The sequence below is a fragment of the Rattus norvegicus genome, chromosome 9 (assembly GCF_021556685.1).
Source record: "Rattus norvegicus strain SHRSP/BbbUtx chromosome 9, alternate assembly SHRSP_T2T, whole genome shotgun sequence".
Lineage (NCBI taxonomy): Eukaryota > Metazoa > Chordata > Mammalia > Rodentia > Muridae > Rattus > Rattus norvegicus.
This window is the reverse complement of record NC_141542.1, coordinates 51,608,995-51,631,294: the sequence shown is the minus strand read 5'-3', so window position 1 is coordinate 51,631,294 and position 22,300 is coordinate 51,608,995. Positions and strand designations below refer to the sequence as shown.

The 22,300-nt window shown below is 47.0% G+C and overlaps 1 protein-coding gene and 1 long non-coding RNA gene across 41 annotated transcripts in view; one reads left to right on the top strand and one right to left on the bottom strand.

The window, feature by feature from the left end:
* Dst (dystonin) overlaps positions 1-22,300 on the bottom strand; it is a 394,204-nt gene that overhangs the window by 76,946 nt on the left and 294,958 nt on the right. For all 40 annotated transcript variants that reach the window (XM_087565925.1, XM_087565930.1, XM_087565928.1 and 37 more), the window contains 10 exons: positions 21,241-21,558; positions 20,678-20,844; positions 18,460-18,616; positions 17,511-17,637; positions 15,110-15,172; positions 14,402-14,643; positions 13,486-13,615; positions 9,564-9,763; positions 7,629-8,124; positions 4,361-5,832 (listed from right to left, as the gene is read on the bottom strand). In XM_087565925.1, coding sequence (XP_087422051.1) covers positions 4,361-5,832; positions 7,629-8,124; positions 9,564-9,763; positions 13,486-13,615; positions 14,402-14,643; positions 15,110-15,172; positions 17,511-17,637; positions 18,460-18,616; positions 20,678-20,844; positions 21,241-21,558 — 3,372 coding nt within the window. The remainder of the gene's footprint in view (positions 1-4,360; positions 5,833-7,628; positions 8,125-9,563; positions 9,764-13,485; positions 13,616-14,401; positions 14,644-15,109; positions 15,173-17,510; positions 17,638-18,459; positions 18,617-20,677; positions 20,845-21,240; positions 21,559-22,300) is intronic.
* On the top strand, positions 17,836-21,957 carry LOC134480564 (uncharacterized). The gene is made up of 3 exons (XR_015629455.1): positions 17,836-17,916; positions 18,351-19,350; positions 21,107-21,957. It is a non-coding gene; the product is annotated as an uncharacterized LOC134480564 (long non-coding RNA).

Here is a 22,300-nt window from a genome sequence, read left to right as displayed (position 1 = left end):
TATGTGTTAGATAAATACGAATGTGCATGCTGGATCTGGGGGTGCATGCCTTTAGTGCTGGCACCCAGGAGGCAGAGACAGGTGGAGCTCTGTGAGGTGGAGGTCACACTGGTTTGTACAGAGAATTCTAGGCCAGCCAGGTTGACATGGTCAGATCTTTCTCAACAAATAACTAACTAACTAACTAACTAACTAACTAGCAAAAAAAGAGGTGAGCATCTATATTATTTAATGTGTCTTTCATTTGAACGTGACCCTGAGTTATGCCCTGCAGGCAGGACTCAGGAGGAACGCAGTAGCTTTCCTTCCTCCTGAGCAACAGATGTGATTGACTCTGATTTTCAGTCTGTACGGGGTTATCACATCGGGCAGCAGAAGGAAGAAGATGCCGTGAACCCCCAATGGTGGACAAAGGACCCCACCCTGTAGATTTCGGTTCAGTGACTAGGAAACCAGAAGGCCCAAGAAATCAAATACATAGTTTAGAAACTGGCATTGGCTGAAGAGGCATGGAGCCTTTGCCAAATTTCTGCAATCTTCCTTTGAGGAATGGTGAACTGGAATAGTTGATTCAGAATAACAGGATTTCACTGACTGTGGCAGAGTTGATTTTGTAACCATATATATAGCTTTTGTCTCCTTTTTAAGGAAACAAAGTCAATGAGAACTGCATTTTCTTCAGTTCTGTTTGGGGGAGGGGGCAGGGAGATCTTAAGCAGGGTGAATGATGGGCTCCCCACTGGCAAGTCATGTGGCAATGAACCACCCACTAGGTTTCAGTCCTGCTCTCAGCAGTTCAATGTACACTGAGAGAAACCAGCCCAGCAGTTTATCCATGACATTACTTGGCAGATTAATGCCAGACTGGATTATATTTGAAAGCTTATAGAATAGGCCACCACCCCCCCTCGGTGCTTTTCCGTTTCATTCTTAAAAGTTATAACAACTGGCATTTCACACGACGCAAATTATCCCACTGATTTTTTTTCGTAAAGTTCCAAAGCTTAAAAGGAACTAAACTAAGATCTGCATTTTAAGCAAGACTGTTTGCTGCTTTAATAGAGGAAAAAAACCACAAAGGTGACCAGCTGTCTGGTTCTACCTCACTAATAGGACACTCACTGGGACACACACTCACTGGGAAGCTCATTCACTGGGATGCACACTCACTAGTAGCACACTCCCTGGGATACACATTGGGATGCACACTCCCTGGGATACACATTGGGATGCACACTCCCTGGGATACACACTGGGATGCATGCTCACTGGGATGCACGCTCACTGGGATGCACACTCACTGGGATGCACACTCACTGGGATGCACACTCACTGGGAAGCACACTCACTGGGATGCACACTCACTGGGAAGCACACTCACTGGGATGCACGCTCACTGGGAAGCACACTCACTGGGAAGCACACTCACTGGGAAGCACACTCCCTGGGATGCACACTCCCTGGGATGCACACTCACTGGGAAGCACACTCCCTGGGATGCACACTCCCTGGGATGCACACTCACTGGAAAGCACAATCACTGGGAAGCACACTCCCTGGGATGCACACTCCCTGGGATGCACACTCACTGGGATGCACACTCACTGGGAAGCACACTCACTGGGAAGCACACTCCCTGGGATGCACACTCCCTGGGATGCACACTCCCTGGGATGCACACTCACTGGGAAGCACACTCCCTGGGATGCACACTCCCTGGGATGCACACTCCCTGGGATGCACGCTCACTGGGAAGCACGCTCACTGGGATGCACACTCCCTGGGATGCACACTCCCTGGGATGCACACTCCCTGGGAAGCACACTCACTGGGAAGCACACTCCCTGGGATGCACACTCCCTGGGATGCACGCTCCCTGGGATGCACGCTCACTGGGAAGCACGCTCCCTGGGATGCACACTCCCTGGGAAGCACACTCACTGGGAAGCACACTCCCTGGGATGCACACTCCCTGGGATGCACACTCACTGGGATGCACACTCACTGGGATGCACACTCCCTGGGATGCACACTCCCTGGGAAGCACACTCACTGGGAAGCACACTCCCTGGGATGCACACTCCCTGGGATGCACACTCCCTGGGATGCACGCTCACTGGGAAGCACACTCCCTGGGATGCACACTCCCTGGGAAGCACACTCACTGGGAAGCACACTCCCTGGGATGCACACTCCCTGGGATGCACACTCCCTGGGATGCACACTCCCTGGGATGCACACTCACTGGGAAGCACACTCACTGGGAAGCACACTCGCTGGGATGCACACTCCCTGGGATGCACACTCCCTGGGATGCACACTCACTGGGAAGCACACTCCCTGGGATGCACACTCCCTGGGATGCACACTCCCTGGGATGCACACTCACTGGGAAGCACACTCACTGGGATGCACACTCACTGGGATGCACACTCCCTGGGATGCACACTCCCTGGGATGCACACTCCCTGGGATGCACACTCCCTGGGATGCACGCTCACTGGGAAGCACACTCCCTGGGATGCACACTCCCTGGGATGCACACTCCCTGGGATGCACACTCCCTGGGATGCACACTCACTGGGATGCACACTCACTGGGAAGCACACTCACTGGGATGCACACTCACTGGGAAGCACACTCACTGGGAAGCACACTCCCTGGGAAGCACACTCCCTGGGATGCACACTCCCTGGGATGCTCACTATCACAGGCCTCACAGCACGGACACCACACTGGCTTCTGCAGCTTCACACACCCTGCTCAAAGTCCCTCCTGGCAACACTGCTCTTAAGTGGGCGTTCCTGATGTTCTAGACTAAAACAAACTGTAACAGCGGCTTGTTACTCAAGCCCATAACTTAGGCTACAACAAAGGAGATAGGAAAATTTCTCAGAGCAAATAGCAAGTCTGGTGTGAGGCACTGCATGCTCCTCATCAAGATACATGGGCTATGATGCCATCACCTGTGTGACCCTGTGTGACCCTGTGTGAACCATCGACACCCGTTGCCCTGCATAGCAGGAGAGAGGGATGGACGGCATCTACTTTCCCTGGCTGATACCACAAAGCATTTGACACAGAGTGAACTCAGGGTGCAGGCCTGTTGCTTGCTCTCATTATTATGCTTTTAGAGTACACACACACAAATGCCATTCGTGTCTGCATCTCTCTGGTCCTTAGCATCAGATTTTTCAGCCCTGAAGGGACTACGCTCCCAAGGCATAGAACATGCAGCAAGCAGCGATGACAGATGTTTGAAGTGATCTTCCAGATCTCACTCTCTTAAGCCGGTTACTAAACACAAGCAAAGGAAACCGTGTATCCATGCGACAACAACAAAAAGGTTCGGAGGACCATTCACTTTCCATTTTTCACCATGGGAAACAATGGAGCCTGAGAGTTGAACACAAGGTCTCTCATGCTTTCTGTTGAGAGCCCAGACTACAGTTTCACACATCCTGGTTCTGTTTGCTTGCCCTTTCTCCTCTATGTGTTAACGGTGCAATATCTCTCTACTAGTCTTTGACAGAAAGTGAAACAGAACAGGACCCGGGACAACTTCAAAAGGATTGTGGTGTACGCATACACACGGCAGATGCTCGACACTCTGTTGAGGTTGCTTGTTTCCAGGAATGAGCCTATCTTTGTACCGTGCCATGATATAGCTTCAGCTTTCAGAGATGGGCCCAAACCCCAAGGCGCTGAAACAGCCAGGGTTTTAATGTACTGTTCCATTTATTAAGTATCACCGAGGCTTATCAAGTGGCAGACATGGCTTGCTCCAATCGAAAACAACTTACTTCTAATCTCGTCAGGCACAAGCGGAAGGTCTGTATAGAACTAGCATTAGGACATGAAGTAGCATACTGCCTTAAAAAATATATAAACTTTCACGAGAAAACATGCGCAGAGGAGAAATTAAACTTAGAAGGATGAAGGCTCCTTTGAAAAGAGAAACAGAACAGTTTTGAAAAGACTAAGTTACTGGGAGACAAGCATCTAGAGCACCATTCAAAATACAGCTCTGGTCACCTCAGACGTCAGCTATAAATGGCACCAGAAATGACTCCCATTGAGGTCAGGTTAGGGTTAGCTTGGAACTTCCTCAACTACTCTTTGGCTTTGTGACACCTTCTGGGCCTTTTCCCATGGGGACCCCTATCCCAGGTCAGCTTGGAACTGTAGTACCTGAATATTATAACCACATAGGCTCGTTCAGGCTTCTATACTGTGTGCAGTCATTCTAGCCGGCTAAAGAAAACAATGACGACCAAACGTGCAGAAAATTGCCTCTGCACACTAATTAGAAACGTCTTTTCATAATGAAGACATTCAGGAAAAAGAAAGACCTCCCTACCTTAAACACGTCGAGCTGCTGGTTAATTGCGTCTGTCTCTGTCCCCACGGGGCCCTGGGACTCTTCGTGTTCTTCAGCCTTCTGGAGCAGGGTGGAGAACTCTTCCAGCTTGCGGTGGAACTCTTCGAGCTTCTCCGTGGCCCCACTGACCTGCTCCTCTCTGGTCTTGGCTCGGTCCAGCAGCTTGTTGCACTGCTTGCTCAAGGCTTCTAAGTCCCTTTTGACTCCGATAAGGTCAGGAGAGGTCTCCTCGGTGGCTAGCATCATCTTGCAGGTTCTGTTGGCACTGTCGTTGCTCGTGATGAGGGCTTCCAGCTTCTTCAGAAAGGTTTGCATGGACGCCTTTTGCTTTTGCAGTGTCTCCACGTCTCTCCCCACTGGAGCCATGCTATCCAGCTCGTCATCAAACTCCGTAAACTGAGAGAACATCTCTCGGATGGTATTCTGGAAGTGGCCGAGACCCTGCAGCTTGGTTTCTAAGAAAGAACACTTCTCGTCCACCTGCTGGCTCAGTCCCCTGTGCTCTTCGGCTAACGTCTCCGCTTGTGACAACACGTCAGAGGTTCCCTTTGGGTCTGTGGCTTCCATCACGAGGTCCTGAGCAAGCCTTCTGGCCGAGTCTACCTGATGCTTCAGGGTCTGCAGCGACTTCTGCTGAGCCTGCAGCATGGTGAGGTGCTTGTTGCTGCAGGCCTGGGGTCCCAGGGACTGATAGACCTCTAGCTGTTCCTTTGTATCCTGAAGCTGCCTTTTGGCGTCTTTGGAAACTTCTTGAAATTCCTTAAACTTCTGGGCCATGTTCTCCAGGGAGACCTTCTTACTTTGGAGCTGCTCAGTGACAACATTCACCTTCTGGATCAGTGACTTATTCCCCTCCGTGACCACTTCTTTATCTACCTCGCAGACGCTGAGCAGGCTATTGGCTGAATTGTTCAGTAGTTCCAGCGTTCCAAAGTGGTGGTCCATTTCCTTCTGCAGAGTCTTTAACTCCGTGATGGAGCGCTCTGTGTCAGCGGGATCCAGGGAGAGCTTTACACTCTCCAGGCTGTGCTGACACTTGTCTACCCACGGCTGCAGAGTGTCCACCTGCTCCCTGTATCTGAGGGCTTTTTCCAACGACTCCTTCAGCTTCTCTTCCCTTTCTTTCACCTGCTTCCTGAATCGGTCCCAGTCTGTTTTGATGGTGTTAAGCTGCAACTGCAGGGCTGCCTTCTCCGCCCCCTGTGTCTTTGACAACAGGTTTTCCCCTTCTGCAACCGTTTTCTCATAAATGTTAGACTGCTCGGTGAAAGTTTTGCCGAAGTCTTTCTGCGCTTTGAGTAACGACTCCAAGACATCCAGCTTGGCGGATATTGGGGGAGAGTTCCTCTGCTCTTCTTTCTTTGCGTCAAGCCACGCCTGAAAGTCCTTAGACATTTGCTGAAACTGGTGAGAGCTTGCGCAGGCTGACTGGAGGTGCTGAACATGATTCTCTGGAAGTGAGACCACAGATGCAGTATTGTAAGACTTTTTTTTTAACATTATCTATTAAAAACAACAACAAAAACCTCCCAAAGATGGTATTACGTTATCCTAAAGCAGACCTTTAGCACTGAACCATAAGCGAACTTGAGCTATTAATAGGGGTGGTGGGGGAAGGAGACACAGATACAATAGGAGGCCACTGGGGCAAGAAGGCAGCTATGAGGGCAAGACAAAGGCTGGGGAAATAGGTATAAATGAAGGGACAAGGTGTGGACACAGCATACCAGATCTGTTCTCAGACTGTCTTCTCCACGTCAGAACGATCAATCAACAACAGTACAGCTCTGGGCTGTCGTCACCCACTCACTTCTTCTTTTAATCATAAATACACTGCAATTATATATTCCCCTCCCCCAGCCCCTGCCAGATCTCTCCACCTTTCTACCCATACAACTTGGAGTGTTTCCTTCTCTGTCTAAAATAAAAATAGTAAAACAGTAAAAACTAAAATAATGAGCAGTTGGAAGGTGGTGGCACACCCCTCTCTGATCCTAGCCCTCAGGAGGAAGAGGCAGAGGCAGGCGGATCTCTGGGTTCAAAGCTAGCCTGATCTATAGAGGGAGTTTCAGGACAGCCAAAGTTACACAAAGAACGATAGATAGATAGATAGATAGATAGATAGACAGACAGACAGACAGACAGATAGAAAGAAAAAATAGAAAACCAGAAGAATCAGTAAGATAAAAAATATTAAAACAATATGAAACACACACACACACACGCAACACACACACAGTGGGGTCGGGGCAGGGGAGATATCTATGGAGTCTGTTTTGTGTAGACCACCTATGCCCAGCCATGGGTCCTCCCCTGAAGTGTTGCTAATACCTGGTAACACTCCCTGGTAGAAAACAGATTTCTCTTTTCCCAGCAGGTATCAATTGCAAATGGCTTCTTGGTCAGGGTGGGACTTTGTGTCCCCTTCCCTTCTCAGTGCTGCCATTTTGTCTGGTTTGAACCTGTGCAGGTCTTACGTGTGCTGTCAGTAGACCCGCTTCATGTCAAATACAACCCCCACCCCACTCGTCTGACTTGTCCATATTCTGGGGGTTTATGTCATTTGCCAGGTATGTCCAACTCTGAGGTCAGGCCAGGACAGCACCCACACAGAGCCCATGTACTACACTATGCTGTCCGGGTGCCACAGAAGTCTCAAATGGGTGCAGTAATCAATATAAAAACAGAGCCAATTAAAAAACAAATCAGATCTGACCAGAGGCAAGGGCTAGATCCCAGCAGGACTTCTGAAACAGAACGGACCAGTGAACCATGTCCTTCTAAGGCAATACCCTTGTCCACTCTGTTGCATTTAATAAGTGCCAACCCATTTGTCACACAATTGTCACTACATGTGAGAGAACATAGAGAAATCCACACAATTCTCTACAAACCCTTTCTGTGACACCTCATACAAAGGAATAGTAGGAAGGACATGAAACCTTTAAAATAACCATGTGTCTCTTTTTCTGATGAAATGAGACAATGTAACACAGCAAAGGTGTCTTTGCATTTAAGAAAAAAAGCAACGGAGTTAAAGCCATTTGCAGTCTGTGGACTGCGTGTAGAGCATCTCCGTCTCATCCGTGCAGAACGTCTACACTGCCACAGAACTGCTCTCCATGCACCAGCGCCCGCTGGGGCAGGGTCCCTTTGCAGTCATGGATTATCACCAAGAGCTCGGAAACAGCAAGACCAGGGCGCTGATTTCTGACCAGTAAATAGGTATAGAAAAAGAGAGGCCAACCTGTCTTTTGTTCAATATCCTTAAAGGACTTTAGGACGCCTTCCAGCTGCCTGCTCAGTTCTGCTCTCAAGTACTCTTCTTTGACCAGTGCCGACAGGTCCTCACAGAGCGTCTGGGCCTCCTTGATCTTCGGTGTTTGCTGCTCGATTTCCTGCTTCAGCTTCTGGGCTGCCTCCAGCTGCTGGTTCACGGCATCGGGCAGTGTGCCTGAGATGAGGCTGCTGCTGAGCTTTTCATCCAGCTCCGTCAGGGTACCGGAAAGACTTCTCAGCAGGCTCTGGTACTGTGTGCTTTTGACAATAGCCTGGTCAATCCAGTCGCATCTGTCCCTCAGTTGCCCTGTTAGGTTGTCCCACTTCTGGGTCACAGCTGCCAGTTGCTCCTTTACAATCCCATGCAAAGAGGGGTCTTCCCCAGGCCTGCTCAGGATGCCCTGGCCAGCTGCTGTGAGCTGTTCGTACTGTGGTTTCCGGGTGTCGAATTCTTGTAGCAGAATCTAGGTTAACCGTGGCAAATAAACAAAGGGTTGCGTAGTTAATTATAGGAGACATAAATGAATAAATAAATTTATTTGTATAATGTATATGAATACAATGTAGCCATCTTTATGCACGCCAGAAGAGTGCACCGGATCCCATTACAGATGGTTGTGAGCCACCATGTGGTTGCTGGGGATTGAACTCAGGACCATCTGGAAGAGCAGCCAGTGCTCTCAACCCTGAGCCATCCTTTCAGCCCTAGCAAAGATAAATTTAAGCACCTGAACATAAAGGAATGGTAGCCAAGTCTCTACTGTGTCTGGAATTCTGCTTTCATTTTTCCTACTGTTTGGAGAGCAGTGCGGTTATCTGAAACTAACTTATAAAGACCCTTGGTGAGGTTAACAACTTGTTAAAACGTAATAGCAGCATTCAAAGGGTTAATTAGAACGGTATTAGCTCTGGCCCTCGGAAAGTCTCATTCACAAGAGAGGCACTGTTGCAGAGTTCACACCACCACTGCCCTGCTTGCCTTGCCCGGATCATGCTTTTGTCTTTCTCAGCTTTAAACGCCCAACTCTACAGTGAAGAAAACACAGCAGTAACTTTATTATAAAAGTTTTTATTTCCCTAAATAATGGACTGACATTTATACTCTCTATCATTCGAGTTTTAGACATAAACATAGAGGCTCATCGTGACCGTCAACAGAAATGACTCTCAGATGCCTCCTTGTAGGGCACTTAATCTTTTATTTGTATTTTTATCTTTTTTTTTTTTTTTTTTTGGTATTTGTTTACCTATTTGTTTCGGGCTGCCAAGACTTGAAGCAAATATTTATCCAGTTATTTCCTTTTCATCTCTTTGTCTTGGCTCTCTTTATGTTATGAAGTTATGAACTAGAACATGTAACTTTAAACCGCTGGATCCTGGTTACACGTTTGACTGAAACAAGATGCTCTTCCCTGCTGAGGCCACTGCTCACCTAGTAGTAACACAGCTCAAACCACCACAGACCTTGAGTTACTGTGCCCATCTTAGCCATTGTAGATTTTCTTTCCCCTGTGGGCTTCTTTGATGACTAGGATTTACCTAATGTACTTGGGCTCTGAGGCCCTCTGCTCCCTGAGTCTTTACCCCCCTCGCCTCCCCTTTGTTCTGCCTTCTGCTCAGGACTGTACTGTGTGAGTCTTACAAGTCTCCATCAGAACAAGTGAAGCCTCAAAGGATAATTTATGAACACTACAGTATACACTAGCTTCACCGACGCTTGGCCAATCCGTTCATCTTTCGGGGATGCCTGTGGTCGCTTTAGTGGGTCTGCAACAACCCCAGTGTGACGGGATACGTGGAGGATCTGCCCCATGTTTGACTCATGCTAACGTGTTTACACTGCAAACATTTGCCCTTCGACGTCAGGGGGCCGTGTCCCAGCTGATGCTTGGGCAACGCTCACCTGGGCCTGCTGCTTCTGAGTGTTCAACATGTTTGGGTCAGTGGACAAGGGCCCGAGCACGCTGACCATCAACTCCTTCTCCACGAGCCACTGCTTTAACTGGGCCTCTGTGGTCTGGAACTGGCTTAGATTATTGGAGGACTCTTCCAGCTTTTGTTGCCTGTCAATGGTTAACTGGTTGAGTTCTTGCCACTTAGTGTCTGAGAAAAAGAAAAAGTAGGAAGTTGGCATTTGTTTTCGTTTCCCCCCCCCCATTCAATATCACCATTGGACAACTGTAACTATGTATTCAAAATGATACCTAATAGATGGTTTTCCTTTTTTACCACCCTTTGGTGTTAGGATGTAAACCTAGGGTCTTATTACTGGGCAAGTATGTAACCTGTAAAGCTACATCTCTTGCCCTTGTTCACCTCAAGCTTGTTCACATCTGGTAACTCTCTTTCCTATTAGTTCTAACTTAAAAGAAGTACTCGTGTGAAATGACACAGGGGCTACACGTTAGATCACAAGCCTGCCACTCTGTCAGTCACTGTGAGGTGCAGTCTGGAGAAATTCGCCATGGCCATCTGTCCTTTGTGCCTTGGTCTCAATAGGGTTGGATTGGAGGGGACTGCAGAGGGAGCAGGGAGAGCAAGCTTCAGAGCCCAACTATAGAAGTCAAAATATGCCTTCTGCAAGGGCTCTCTCTGAAGGCTTACTTCCCATCATGCTGTGCACGGCAGCTCTCAGAATGCCTTCCATGCTCCCCCATCTCAAGGCCCTGTCATGTAATGTGGGTCTTCCCCATCTGTTCCTAATGTTGTCTCTCCCACCTCAAGGCCTGACCATGGCCTCCATGGTCCTGACCCTCTCTCTCCTAGTAATGCTCATTCTATAGGATGACTGGTCTTGGCTTCCTCCTCTACACTAACCAACACCTCTGTTTCATTCCTCATAATAGCAATATGAATCTAGTAATTGTGTATTAACTCATGTATAAGTAAAACAAACCTGAACCTCAGGTTCCTGTCATCTCGAATTCTTTCTAGAAGTTCTTATACAGTCAATAAATTGTGCGCGCTCACACACATATGGGTGTGCACATATATGTGTGTGCATGTGTACATGTATTTACTAAGCATTGAGTCTAGGGCTTTGTGAATATTAGGCAAGATCTTTATTACTTAGCTACGCCACAACCGCAAATTTAAAAAAAAAATCCTCAGTTAGTTCTAGGCAAATGGCTTCCATATTTGAGTATTTACCCTCAAGCATTCTATTAAATTTGCTCAGCATCAACCAACTGTTGCAAAAGCTACAGTACGGAATCTCAGCAGCCCCATGAAAGGACACATCTACTCTTATGACTATGGTGTGACACTGGCTTCTAGAGCTGGACTTGAGAACTGGACTGTGAAGTGGCAAAGAATAATCAATCTCTCTCTCTCTCTCTCTCTCTCTCTCTCTCTCTCTCTCTCTCTCTCTCTCTCTCTGTAATGTGAATGGGAGCACAGGTACCCTTGGAGGCCAGAGATGCTGAATCCTCCTGGAGCTGGTGTTACAGGTGGTTGGAGCTGTCTGATTTGGGTGCTAAGAACTGATCTCAGGTCCTCTGCAAGAGCAGTATCTACTCTTAACCATTAAGCATCTGGAATGATTCTGGATGGCCTGTGGGAACCGTGAGTTGGCTTGGCGTGGCTGCCTTGAGAGGTATGAGTCACAGGTTTTTCAGGTTACAGTCTGTGGCTCCTGGGGAGCAATGTGCCTTCCAGCTATGGACAGACCAATGCACTCCCTCAGGCAGTGAGGCATTCAGGCTGCTTCGTGTTTCTCAGACTGTTCCCTCAGTAGTCAAGGAAGCATGGAGACTTGACAGGACAATTGGTCTTGGACATTAGTCTTCTGTATCCCGTTTAACTTGCGAACTTCATTGTAGTCCTGGCAACTACAGCTGTGTTGATCCTGGCAATCGCTATCATGTTGTTATTCTGATAGAGCGATTCTTATCGCTCTTGATGAAATAAATTGTCGGTCTTGCTCTGGCCCCTCCAACCCCAGCCTGATTTCATCCCTTGTGGCCATAGCTTGGTAAGTAAGCATAGGCACTCATGCTGGTCCTCTGACCTGGAGACCATCTGTGATGTGCTCAGTGCTGCTCTCTACTGTGGACTACATCATACTTTCCTGAGACCACAGTGCTGCCCAACTAAGTTGCTATAGAACCTCCTGGAGGGATTGTTAACCTACCCCCCCCCCCTTCTCTCTGCTATTTCTCAGCTGCAAGCCTTCTTGCTGGCCTAGGTTCCACAGAGCATCCCTCTTGAGGTGAAACATTCGAGGCAAGCACTGAAGCCCACCCATCACCCCATAAACAGTAAATGCTTGGAGTGACTGGTTTATTTCAGAGATTGCATGTGCTTTAAAATGTGTATGCGTGCGTGCGTGCGTGCGTGTGCGTGTACATGTGCATACTCACACACGTGTGCACACATGTGGAAGCTGAAGGACAATCTTAGCTGTTGTTCCTGGCGCTGTGCTGTATGCCTTTTCTGTTTTGTTTTCAGCTATGAGACGGGGTCTCTCATTGGCCCAGTACTTGCCAAGTAGGCTAGGCTGTCCAGATAGCCTCAGAGAGAGAGAGAGAGAGAGAGAGAGAGAGAGAGAGAGAGAGAGAGAGAGAGAGAGAGAGAGACTGTCTTTCTCTGTGTCCCCGTGCATGTGCACGTGTGTATGCACACTCCACGTCTGCCTTCTCTGCACTGGGATTACGAGCTGTCTTAGCATGTCAAGCATGTCAAGGGCTTCTGCATGGGTTCTGGGATGGAACTGTCCTGATGTTCCTAAGTGAGGCAAGTACTTTACTGACTGAGCTGTTTAACAAGCCCCAAGAGCTTGGTTTGTCACTTAGCACAGTACACTAAAGAACAAACTTCAATACAGCACAGTAGGGGACTTTTATTTAATGGCATCCCTCTATAGGAGAAGTTCCAATCCTACATAATCTGACTGGCAAGACTGTTAAACGAAAGCACTCGGGATGGAGAAGTATCAAAAGCATCCGGAGGCTCTGTAGGAAACACACACTCTTCCGCCCCAACACTACTCTCAAACGTCTGATCATACTCTCCTCAAGGAATTCTGATATCCCTCGGAGAGTCACTGATGTAGGGGAAACCATGATGCAGGGGGATTCTTGAGTCAGATTTGGTCACCTTTGAACATTAAGAACACACACTTGTCGGGTTGGGGATTTAGCTCAGCGGTAGAGCGCTTGCCTAGCAAGCGCAAGGTCCTGGGTTCGGTCCCCAGCTCTGAAAAAAAGAGAAGGAAACAAAACAAAACAAAACAAAACAAAAAACCCCATACACTTGTGTCTAAGCTTATGGTGCCAAAAACTAATGGGAAGAAGGTTTGAAATAACTGTAGTGGGATACCTGAAAGTCAAGCCGTTCCGCGGAGCAAAGGGATGCACTTCCCACTGCCCACACTGTGGCTCCTAGGCAGACATACCCTAACTTACCGGAACTTGGAAACAACAGAATAAAGTAGGAAACTTACTTCCTCGTCCCTTAGTCTTCTTATCTCACAAACTGAAGAGCATTCTGTACCTACGGGCAGTGTATACGAAGACGAGATGGGAGGGAAGGGGGGACTGCCCTGTATTCCTTCAACACTGGCTTGAGAAAGAAGAGCTGAGGAGACAGGAGCCCCGGAAGTGACCTCACAGAGGAGAAGGAGCCTGCCCTTTCCAGGTGAATGAAAGAAAATATAACGCAGCTCTCAGAGCAAAACCCACAATTTCAAATAGAAAAAAAAAAGATTCCGAATCACTTATAGAAATCCAAGAGCAAATGAGATGATTGGACGTTCTCTGAAGAACATTCTGTTGACTCTGAAGGCAGCCGAGTGTCTGTGCGCCCTAGCACACGGACGGACTCACCCATCTCTGCCATCGTCTGCTTCCAGGATGGCGCCTCGGGAGCCTCCGGGTTCTCCTTCAGAAGCTCTGCCAGTTTGTCTTTCAATTCTTGCACTTTGTTTACGTTTTGCTTCAGTTCTGCCTCAAACGACTAACAAGGAGGGAGAAAACACTAATCATACCACACAGAAACTATGGCATCAAAAGCCCAAAAGCATCTCCTCCCCTCTGGGATAACCCCAGAGTCAAATGCTGGCCTGGGCGAGGACCTGGGTCACGCGGCTGATAATTATTCTCCCCCCCCTTGGCCATCTTCAATTGTGAGATACAGAAACATACAGAGGAACACTCTATGGAGGTAATGACCGACGCCCGGAATGTCCTGCTTTCAAACGACTCTGGGCAAAGGCAAGCTGATCTCAGAGAGGCTAGCTCATCAGCCTCGGTAACGGCCTCCAGAGTTTGAGCCTCTACTTGAGATTCCACACGGTGGAATTCAAATACGGGTTGATAGTTCACCTACATTTTTGTCATTGCAATGAGAAACGGCTTTCCCAGTCTTGACAGCTACAGAAATGCTGTCTGTTAAAGAGGATGGTATTAGCTGTCTCGTCTATTGTAGACAAGGCAGGCCCTTAATATACTTAGCTCGCAACTAAATCTTTCCCAAAAGTTGACTAGTTAATATCCCAGACTTAAGCTGATTTAAAGATGGCGAAGTCACTCCTATGCAACAGTTTGCTCCTTATAATAGTGTCAGAGGGCCGGAAAAGAGACTCTTCGATGCCCCCAATCTACAGAAAGACCGATTTTAACAAAGCAGTCAAATTATTTGATGAAGGGTCTAGGGAGAAGGCAGACGGAGCTCATCGCCCGGGGCTGCCCGGGATAAGTTCACTCTGTGTGTGTCTTCCTTCCACACGCATGCCCAGCCTACCTTGTTCTGCTCCACCTGAATCTTCACGGACTCGGAGTCTGCCGGGGTGGGTGTCTGGCGCCATCTGCTGGCTGTCTTGTTCATCTTCTGCAACCACTGCATCATTGCGCTCGACTCTTCCTGAGCCTTTTGCAGCTTCGAGAGCTTGGTGTTCAGCTCCACTATTTTGTCCTTGAGTAAGAGGCCCAGGTCTTCGTAACTGTGGCTTATGTCAGTCATGTCTGTTTTAATAGATGTTAAACCTACGAGAAGGGAGGAAAGAACACCAACACACGCTGAGGGTTGTGGAGGGGAGCATCGGATTTACTGTACAAACGTAGCGTTTTCTTCCATTTTGACACTGCTAAGCCCAGCTACAGTGGACCACAGGCTTTAGGGTAGGGAGATGAGCTCATGCCGTTACTGATAACAAGTAACTCGGGAACACCATGTAACTGTCAAACCTAATGGGCAGCGCGCTGAAACCGTAAGCTTAAACAGAACGTACTTCCTGGGCACCAAAGAGCAAGTGAACAAGAAGGAAATATAACCGAGTACTGAGGTGACACATCAAAGGTTCGTTTATCTCAGGGGGACAGTTCTATCATCAATATATTCAAGGACACCATTGGGTGACCATTTTAACTCAAGTTTAAGATTTCGACGTAACTACTGCCCTCTACGACATCAAATTCCACTAATCAGGGGACAGATGAGGTCACAAGTCACCTTTATTTGCCAAGAAATCCTGAGTATTTGTGTCTGTTCCTTCACCATTTAGTATTACTCCACCTGCAACAGAAACAAAACAGAACAAAAACCCAATAAACGAACAACCCAAGGAATGAAGTAACTTCAGGTTGCCCTAGTATTTTGCCTACTACCTATGGACGGCATTAAACAAACCGTCATCAGGAGTGGTCATTCGAGGACGCCACTCTCATTCGTACACTAGTGACACACTGTCGTACTTTCTGCTGTTCATCAATAATCAAAAGCTGATTCCCAAATTAAATTAAACAGGTGAGGTGCTTTATGCTAACGCCATCTTAATGATAAAGCGGAGGATAAAGGTCCAGGAGTATGTATTAAAGACAGCAAAGTAACAGGGAAGAAAATGTCTGCTTTGCCTAACGACTAAGGATTGTCTGTGGGGTTTACACAACATAACCACAGGCTTAATGAAGGCAGGATGATTCAAAAAGACATGAGGGAAACTTTTGAAGGCAAAGCCAAAACGAAAGCCTATTGCTCAGCCCACATATGCCGGCGGAGAACACAGGGCTGGTAGTGCGTGGGCCTGGGGTAGGACTCTCCTGAACTTAAATGCCAGCTCTCCTGACTACTAGCCCTGTGCCTGGAGAACTAATGAATGAAGAACTAACGGATGACGCTGATGGGTACCATGGCAGCTAACCTGTAAGAATGCCATGGGAACCATACAGAGTTAACCCACTGCCCACCAAACAGAAACCCCTCGGTGAGTCGTAATAGTTATTTGTCCTTTATTATAACCATCTGGGATTGGCATGTCGCCATAACCACAATGTTAATAAGATCCAACTTTCTCATGCTAGCATCTACTGGCTGTCTATCAAAAGAGAGAGCCGCCCATGCAAGAACAATTAACAGAGACATTTAAACATCTGAATTGTCTCTAAAACACACACACACACACACACACACACACACACACACACACACGCATGCATGCACGGATATTCAAATGTATGCACAAAGCATTTTACAAGGAAGTGAAAGCGCCCCACAATCTCCAAACGAATGGTTAAAAGTCGAGCAGAGAACACCAAGTGAGACTACAGATTTTATTCCAAATATAAAGGAGACAGGAGGAACTAAGATAAATCAAAAACAATAGAATTCCTCTTCCTAGGAAAAATCAACTTGACATCTCAGGAAATCTGATTAGGGCAGACAGGAGAGAGCACTGTAGCATATATAATACGGGCATTCCTTGCAAAGGGATTAATAGAGTGGAAAAAATAGCTGTTTGAGAAAAGCGCAGCTGGAACACGGCTGTCACTCACAATGGGGACAGCTGGAGGCCTGGTCAGACTAGATAAACCAGAGGACTCACAATGGAGATGGAGATCGCCCTTCTGTCTCTTCTTCAACTTAGACAAAACAAACTGAAACAAAACCCCTCCATAAAGTATGCCTTACCAAAACACTATATTCATAATAATTTAATTTGGGAACCAACATTTATATACAACTCTGGTCTTTGGCTGAGAGGAGTGGAACCAGCCAGGGCTCAGACTGTGATGTGAGCGCAGTGGTGAACAGGTTGCAGGATCAACTGCTTTGGGAACAGACAAGCAGCAGACAAAAGGAGAATGACAGGGAGCTCACAGACGAGAGTCCACACCCTTGCCTCTCCCGTACCAGGAAACCAAATCCATTTGCTACATAGTGTGAGAGGAGAAACAGCTCAAAGAGAGCTTCACCATCTCCACGTAAATACAGTCAAACCCAAACAGACTGCAACCGTTTTCACTATTACCTTCTTATCCTTACCTGGTTACATTTGATTTGCAGTCTTTAATAAAACCAAACATTTTCCCATGACAGATTTTTTTTTTGGGTGGGGAGGGGGTTGATGTATGTGTATGTATATACATGTTCCTGTGCTTGTGGCTGCACATGTACAGGTGTATGTGCTATGCATGTGTCTGCTCCTGCATGTGGAGGTCCAGCCTGGATGCTTGCCATCTTCCCAAATCGGTTTTCACTTTACTTTCTGAGGTAGGGTCACTTGCCAACCCCAGAGGTCAGGGATTTGGTGAGTCTGGCTTGTCAGCTCGCTGTGAGGATCTCCAGCCTCTGCTCCTGAGTGCTATGATTAGAGGCAGAGCACCAGGCTCCCTCGTGTACAAAGCACGCATGACAACTGGAGATCCAGACTTATGCTTGCACAGATTTATCGGCAGAGCCATTCTCCCAATTCCATGACAGATGTCTGTGTGCTTGTAAGAGTTAGTCTTCTGACCTTTTTTTTACTTTGTATTCCTGAGGTGATTTTTTTTTTAAATTTAATTAATTTCAAATACACAAAAGGGCCGTGCGAGAGCGAATCCTTACAGACCAATCATGAAAACAAAGCACGTACCTGATCTGGCCGCCGCTATGGCCTTTGCAGGGCTGATCAGTGCACTTAGCAGGTTACATAGTGAGACCCCACTGTTGTTTGCTTTGTGAATTTCTGGGGTTTTCAGACTCCACTTTTCTTGTAATTTCTTTAAACACAAAAACACATCATCTTTCAGTCTTCCGAGTGTCTTCAAAGTTGTACATTATCATTGAACTTCTTAAGCATATTTTTAAGCAACAATGACTGAGGGCCCTGGGTGACTGTTAACACTGTTGGCAGAGGAGAACGGGGCAAAGCCCATTCTGTGTTCTGCCCCCAGCCACAGTGGGAAGGCAGGCTGTGTCCTGGCGCCACGGGAATGTTCCAGAGTAACTGTCAACTGTAAGTCTGTAGGGCTATATACCAGGTGTGGCTTCATCATAAGGTATGTGACAGGACAATAAAAAATAAAACACGGGTGTACAAAAATTCCACCTCACGCTGAGTTTAACTACTAAAATTTCAATGAGTGTTGAAGCTACAGGGTTTCACTGTAAGGAAATCTGACACAATCAGCCATAAATTTTATGACTTAAGTCAGACAGCAAAGTACTTATACGCTATGTAGGCAAGACATTCAAATAGCTTGCCTTCCAGTACTGGCTAGACCTTGCACATGAAGACAAGGATCTCTTTCTTACTACTTGGGGAGAAGAAGGTATTAAAAAATGGAAATTAAATTAAGATGTGATAAAGAAGGAAACCTCAGTATTAGGGAGGCTAATGATGCACTACGTATATTTTTTTTTATAAGTGACATTAACAAAAAGATATGTAACTCCTTGAAAAGATCAGCTAATCCTGTTCTAATTTCCACAGGCCCTACAGGGCGTTTATGAGACCAGCTGGCTTGATGTTAGACTAAAGGACCCTATGCTTCATCATCAACACAGGCGAGCGGAAGTTGGTATTAGGTCTAACGAGCCACCTTGGTTTCCTCCAGAGATTTTTCCAAGTCCTCTGTGCCGAAAGAAGGCTTCACGATGGGAACCTGCTTGGTTGTTTCTTTTATCCATGTTTTCAGGGACTGAGCGAGGTCGTGGAAAGCACTCAGCTGCTCCTGACATGAACTGAGAGCTTCTTTTCTGATGAACAAAAATGAACCAGAAGTTAAGCTCCAAAGGCCAGCTATGAACCAGTGGTCGCTATTCCCGAGTCAGGCTCAACCTGTGTCAGCCAGGACAGCTCTTCCATTACCAGACTGAAGTTTTCCAATGTGGCAAATCAGCTAAGTGACTACGTGCTGATTCCTTAACCAAAGCTCACAGAGAAAGAGAGGGAACAGTCAAGAAGTTCGTAACTTACTCATAACGGTACTCTCTAGCGCTACATAAACTCTAGTGTCTTGGACAGGTATACGCCACTGACTGAAGAGGACGCAGGTCATGTCAAAGGATGTCTTAGCTCAGCACTTTGGAGGGATGACAGTTCCACCTCTCCAAAGAGATGTAACCCAGAGACTGGAGTTTTAACAGGTGGCTCACCCAACCCGACCCATAAGAAGCTCCACCGTGAACCCTACGGGCCTTTCTATGTGCCAAGCACAGGGCCTGTGGAGACCGTCACACTTGACGTGTGAATGGGCTCTTTGCATACGTGAGGTGGGATGCAGGAGATAAGGATGTGTTTCGGCTGTACGAACTACCGATGACTACATGGTGCTGATGTTTCAATAGTCCACTTATTACCTGAATTTAAAATTGGAAGAGATAGCCTAGATTGTGTAAGACAGCCAAGAGCATGTCTTCTGTGACCAGTTCAGAAAGAGAACTCAGAAGTTTTGGGTAGAGAATTCTACAGAAATAAAACTAGGCGAGAGGTAAATAACCGTTCTAAAAAAATCTTTTGGGTGCTCTTTCATTCATAAAAATCAGATGTGAGTTCTAAATATAATATAGAAAAATGTGAAGACGTAGAATAGAATCATGTTGACTCAAAGGTCAAACCGGGCCACTTTTTTGTGGATTTGTAGATCATTCCCTAATTGGAGAGAGCAAGCTGTTATATATTTTTTAATAACTTTATTTATGTTCTTTTTAAAAATTGTATGAGTATTCTAGCTGCATGTACATTTGTATAACAGGAGAGGGCATCAAACCCCTTTATAGACAGTTGTGAGCCACCATTTGAGTGCTGGGAATTTGTTATGGTAAAAATAAAAGAGCGGAGGAACTGGTTTCCGTGCATACCCTGTTGGTCGTGCTCTCTTGCTAGTTCTGGCTCTGGCGGGCCATTTGAATTAGCGCTAATTTATCTGAGATCAGTATCTCTCCCAGAGGCTCTCTGCTAGCCATGAACTCTCTGGTTCCAGCTACCCAGCAAAATCATGGTTCTAGAAGTCCAGCAGCGGCTGACCTCCCTGCCATGGACTCTGCCCACACTCCCAGCAACTGCCCTCTGGTAGTTAACATATAGACTCCCGACTACCCAGTGATATAAAAACTCGACAAACTGTAACCCAACAATCAGATTTATGTGTTAAATTCTCAATCCACAATACATCCACAGAATAAATCCACTACCAATTAATAAAGATATAAACCACCCACCTAGACAAGATAAAATTGACCTAATCCACCTGGATCAGAATCACCCCCTCTGTCTCCATCTTCCTCTTTCGCTTCTTCTCCTCCTCCTCCCTCCTTCCTAGACTTTTCCCCACCTACCCTTCCTTCTCATCCAATGATAGGCTTTGCCTTATCCTGGACCCGCCTTGCTGCATAATGACATCATCCTACAGGAACTGAACTCAGGACCTCTGGAAGAGCAGCTAGTGCTTTTAACCGCTGAGCCATCTCCCCAGCCCTGTAATATCCTACGAGTACCACTGTGCACACAGTGTTCCCACTTTTACATAAAGCAGTGTTTCTAGTTTCTCACCTTAATATTTTAGCCAATAGTTAATTGATGTTTTTGTTGTATTTTGCTTTTAAAGACAGAGTCTCGCTGCAGTCCAGAGTAGGGCTTCAAACTCCTGTAACCCCTGCTTCGTCTTTCTGAGTATATTTAATGCCCAAATCCACCAACAGTCTGAGATTCCACAGTTCGGAAATCACCTCAGTTATAGACTTACATAAATAAAGGCAACCCAGCTGGGTACCTCCAGTGGAACAGAACACTTAAATAGACTTTAGAGAGGGTCTTACTTTTCTTGGATAGTATCCTCCAGTTCTTTGAATTTCTTTGACAAATTATTAGTTTTCTCAAACACCAGAGCTTTGTCCCCTGGTAAGCCGTGGCTGGATATCTCTTTCAGGAGGCTGTGCAAAGCTTCGAGATCTTTCCTGTGTTCTAAGAATTTAGTAGTGGATTCCTGCAAAGCATTGACATCTGTCAGTATAAACGTTGCTAGACCTTAGAACGGCAAACCCACCAGCGTGTTCTGCGTGGAACTCGAGCAGCTCACGCATCTACTGCGTGGCGTTCCCCAGACTCTAAACGCACACGCTGAGGTGACTTTACACGCTGCGGTGACTTTACATGCTGTGTTTTTGTTTCTCTGTGGATCTGGCATGCTCAGGGATAGCTGTAACAGCCATGACATGTGTGGTAAATGTTTTGTTTCTATTCAACAGGGAGATGCTTCACGGAGAAACAAGTATGGACCAGTTAGAATGATGGTTGGGAGTTAGGACTGTAGATAAAAGACGTGTGAGCCTGTCTCAGCCGGTCCACGTGCTTGGCACTGTCACTCCTGAGGGATACGCACCTGCATATGCTGAGACAGCTCTGGCACGTCCTTTCCCGGCATGTCCACCTCAGTGAGCGCCTGGCTCTGTGTCTCGAGGAATGTCTGGAGCTTGTCTGAGAGCTTCTCAAACTCCTCTACTTTGGACTTCAGCTCCACCATCTTGGCGAGCTTTTCCTTGTGTTTCTGACTCGCTTCGGAAAAGCGAGCAGACAGGTCCTTCATTTTTGCCTGCAGCGAGGAGGCAGTGGATGGGTCTGTTGTCTCTATAAATGTCTTCACCTTTTCGTTCATGGCGTTTATGCTGCTCTGACGACCCGTAATATCCTGATCCAGCATCTGAAATACAGGAATTGTTGTACGTGTTTTCTGACAACGTCTACAGATAAAGCCACAGAGTTTTGAAAAAGATTTTTCACAGCAGCGTAAGCTTGGACAACCTGTGACTAGAACGGTTAGCAGTTGGAAATGAGTGGCGTGTTTGAGTTTTCTCTTGAGGAAGCCAATTCCAACGCTCCTCAGGGGAGTGTGGAGAACAGCTGGTTGGCTGCTTGAGAGAGGCGGGGGCTTGCTGCTACCGGGCAACCCCTTGGGATCTAAGGCAGCCTGGGGATTAGCCATGTTCTTAATTTTTTTTAAATACCTACCTGGCAACAGCAAGATTGATCTGACGAACCCTTGAGCAGCTGGCCAAAGTCACGGTAAACAAGATTAGATACAATGTACGGTTAAACCCTCCTTAATGAATAATGACGAGTCTATTAATCCCTTTCCAGGTGCCATCAAAAAATCATTTACATATTCATTTGTACAAGCACCGATTGCTCCTCTGCTGTGTTCATTAGTATCCCTCTTTGTTGTGGTATAATATAAAAAAAGGCGCTTTCGTGAGGTTCCCACGGCTCCCGCTCTGCGCCTGATCCGCGCTCTAGCTGTTTCTCTGTTCCCTCTTTCACACTCTGTCCCCTTGGCAGTTGTTACCATACCTGAGACTCACACCGTGTTCCTCCCCATGCCACGCTGGCCCCAGGCATTCTACAGCCTAGAATGCTTCCTGTCACGGACTCTGCTCACACTCCCA